The sequence below is a fragment of the Eurypyga helias genome, unplaced genomic scaffold (assembly GCF_000690775.1).
Source record: "Eurypyga helias isolate BGI_N326 unplaced genomic scaffold, ASM69077v1 scaffold7615, whole genome shotgun sequence".
NCBI lineage: Eukaryota > Metazoa > Chordata > Aves > Eurypygiformes > Eurypygidae > Eurypyga > Eurypyga helias.
In genome coordinates this window covers 13,729-17,468 of record NW_010253315.1, presented here as the reverse complement: position 1 = coordinate 17,468, position 3,740 = coordinate 13,729, and the positions used below count along the sequence as shown (strand labels likewise).

General features: G+C 44.4%; 1 protein-coding gene across 1 annotated transcript in view; it reads right to left on the bottom strand.

The window, feature by feature from the left end:
- Nucleotides 1–800: 800 nt before the first annotated feature.
- LOC104510386 (lysosomal amino acid transporter 1 homolog) overlaps nt 801–3,740 on the bottom strand; it is a 12,639-nt gene continuing 9,699 nt past the window's right edge. Inside the window, exon 7 of the mRNA XM_010152620.1 lies at nt 801–902. Within this exon, the coding sequence (XP_010150922.1) occupies nt 801–902 (102 nt within the window). The remainder of the gene's footprint in view (nt 903–3,740) is intronic.

Below are 3,740 nucleotides of genomic sequence, written 5' to 3'. Positions count from 1 at the left end.
TGCAGCCTCCTTCGCTTCTAATTTTCTATTTTCTCCATGGTACTTACCTAAACCAGAAGTTTGCAAGGAAAACGCAGGTCGTACAAAAACATTGCATGGGGTATATGAAGACATACAGTAATTCTCATCCTTGGGACACACAGGTATCGATGTATAAATGCTTTGACTCTCAAAAATAAAATCACAGTGATGCTCTGCCACGAGCTGTACGCCCGCCAGCTTACACCAGGATTCTGCTTTTGCATCAATAACGAATCCTTTGCACTGAAGCTGCTTAACTACAGGATGATTTTTTCTTTCGATGCATGAAAATTGAGTATGAATGAAAAAGGCCAAACTCTACATATGATGCAACTGGACGGAGTAGTCGTAACTCCAGGCTGGGCTCAAGGCACAGGGGGAATGGCATCCACTGTTTTCCACCCAGCCATGCTACTGTTAACGAGATGTACGTGCTCATCTAAAAATAAACGGTCATCCCATGAGATGCGTGGTATCAGGATGCCAAATAAATATTTTCACAGCCCCTACTGCTGTGACTCCATACCACACTTTGGGGAGAATGGGCTAAAACGGGAAAAAACCCATGGAAAAAATATTTGTGTCTACCCTGGAACAACAGAGTGAAGATTAAATATTATTGGCATGTCGTTTGCAAACAAGTAATGACAAATGAATGACAAAATAAATAACAAAAATAAGTAATAAATTTGGTCCCGAAGCAACGGCAATCTTAACTGTTTGTCCAAGTCACCCAGGAGCAAAAACCAACAAGCAGAGGAGCCGAATCCAGCCCCACACTAGGCAGCCTCCTCGTTCACCAGCAACGGTTCCACTTCCAGCGCGACTACACCAGCTGCCCCTTCCTGGTGCTGGCGATACAGGAGGAACTGCAGAGTCACCTGGTATTTCGGGGTAAGGAAGCAATTGCCCAGAGTACGGAGGTAGCACTTGCAGTACTCGCTTTCAGTTAAGACCAAAATAAGCTGTACAGAATAAAAGCAGCCATCCCTTTAGTTCTGGCACCATCTCTGAATGCCACAGTCCGCAGAGGAAAGCTTAAAACTTGCTGTATCTAATTCACAAACTATAGCGTGTTATCCGTTTATTTAATCCCAACCATGGCATTTTCTACATTAGCACATAACCTTTCCCAAACCCTACTTAACACTCATTTTCAGGACTTTATGGCAAAAAGTTTAATCATATTTTATATGCAACGCTAGAAAAGGGAACATACAGAAAAATGCTAGCTCAAAATTTCAGATTCCTTTGGTTCCACGGCTCAAAGAGACGTGAAAATATCCTTTACTGCCTCATCCTCAGGTTTGCAAGGGTTCTGTGTGCAACATTAATTAGGAGCAGAATAGGAACGAGGTTCATCCAGGAATAACGTGGAATCAAACATGTACTACTGCTGTACCACTCCAGCCTCAGCGGTGTCTATCTGCGGGCTGGGCTGAGGGTGGGTGCCGGTGAGGAGGGGAAGTTACTCAACAACACCCTTTGCAACAGCAGGGCCTGACCAGAAACCAAAATTCTCATTTCCTGCGGAATTCTAGGCAGTTTGATATTTACAGGCACCGACTCGCAGACAACACTACAACTCAATATTTAATGCTGTTTTCAACACGGAATTGAGCAGTCAGACATTATTATTTATTTCTATGGTAAAACACACCCCTGGAAATACTGCTCGTCTAGAAAGAACTAACAAGTACGTACTTGTCCTTTTCCTTGATGGTTCCAGCTCTGAAACAAAACTGACTTTGAGCACAGATAGGCTTTATATAAAAAAATAATCAGGGGTGTGCACGTAGAACGGACAGGAAAGATTTACTCCTGGGAATTTTTGTGAGAGTTGAGTTTTACACTTGAGTTTTACTGAACCTGTCACAACCCACCTGTTTGCGGATAGAGATATCATTTGAAGACAGAGAGACATTATGGAATCGCTTAGGTTGGAAAAGACCTTTAAGAGCATCAAGTTCAACTCTTACTACCACCAAACCTACCCAGCCATGCCCTTCCCTTAAGTATAATTTCCGGTTCTGTTCTTAGAAATACACACAGCACCGTACGGAATTTCCCAGTCCTAGTAAATCAGTACAACCTGGTCTGCTGGAAGGTGTCCCTGCCCACGGCAGAGGGGTTGGAACTAGACGGGCTTTAAGGTCCCTTCCAACCCAAACCACCCTGTGATTCCGTGATACGGAAAGGATGTGGAAGCAGAGCAGCAGGTACCAGAGGCCCGTCTTCACAAAGGCAAACCACCGCCGGCCAGCAAAGCGGCAATGCTTTGTGTGGCACGGCTGCTTTGGCTCGCTTTGGGCACTTCTCTTCCTTTTTATAACCGACGGTGCGATTTCAGCAGCCGACTGTGCTAAACCCGGCACTGCTCGCTATCCAGCTCTGACAAAGCAGGTTTTGAGCAAGTCGTTAGGTGGGTGGAAGCAAATGCAGCAGATGAGGTCAAGTTGGGAGCCTCCAACGCGGAGCTGCATGAAAGCAGGTTGGAACGTGCGCGGTGTAGGAACAAGTGGCCGTCTGTCTACCTGGGCACCTTGCACTAAGGCCAACAAACGCTCATGTACGTTCAGCTTTCAGAGTCGATCACCACTACTGTTCCACGTAAAATCCCTTTTTAAAAAATGAAATAGTTTCTCTGGGAGGAAATCTGACGTACAGAATTCTACCAGGAACACTTTAGATCCGTTAAAATAACTTGGCTGGTAGACAACAGCTGTGAGAAGCTGGGGGCTAATGCATGTAATTATTGATAGAAATAAGGAGAGGAGAAAAAAAAGCTTTCTGGGAGGCCTGGATGAATGGAAATTCTCCACATCCTAGGCAGAGGCCCAAGAATTATCCCACCTTTCCAGCATCCCACCTCTGAGGCCCCCAGCTAAAGACTAGACAGGATTTCCTTCAGAGGCAGCAGCTCAGCACTCCTTTTCCAGTCTTTCTATAGTATTATGTGGGGAACGCTTGCTTCTTAGAGCTTAGCAAATTAGTTCTACAGCATATGTAGCTACCACTTAAATTTCCTGCCTTTTTCTTTTTTAGAGGCCTTACTGCACTTGCAGCCGAGCCCCTCCTCAAGTCTTAACAGTTGCAGTGGTGGAAAAAGACACTATGAATTGGGAATCAAATTTGCTGAAATCACACTGTAGGCTTGGGACAAGCCTGGGCTGAAGCACTGTGCATTCTTAGCCACCAAGTTGGCAAGAGAGCTTTAAGGAGGAATAATTTATAAACACAAGTTATATGGAGCTTATCAAGAGTATGTTTTTGTAGCATATGTACTCAGCTGCTCGTATTTTTAAATAAATGCTAAGCTGCCAAGACTATTCGATATAGAAACTAATTTGCTGCTCAAGTCTGACTTTCTGGGGGAAACTTTAAGCATGCAGACAGCTCAAAGTGGAGCAGACAACCCAACCGACTTCTCAGGGTAAAATTCATGGCAGTCACCGAGCGAGTGTGTCAAATTTGTTTCGTTAAATTAAACAATTTAACGACAATCCAGAAAACGACGGAGTTTTGAGACAAGAGTGGGTATTTACAGGAGCGTGGAGAAGTTTTATGTTTGGCTGGAAAACTCTCCTGGCTGAATTGTCAGGTCAGGCTTGTATTCTTTGCACAGTGTAATTCAATTACAAAGCGTGATGTTTTGTACAAGCATATAATGGATTCCAAGTGGTTGCCCTGCAAATCACAAAAGGTGCAAGAGAAGAGCC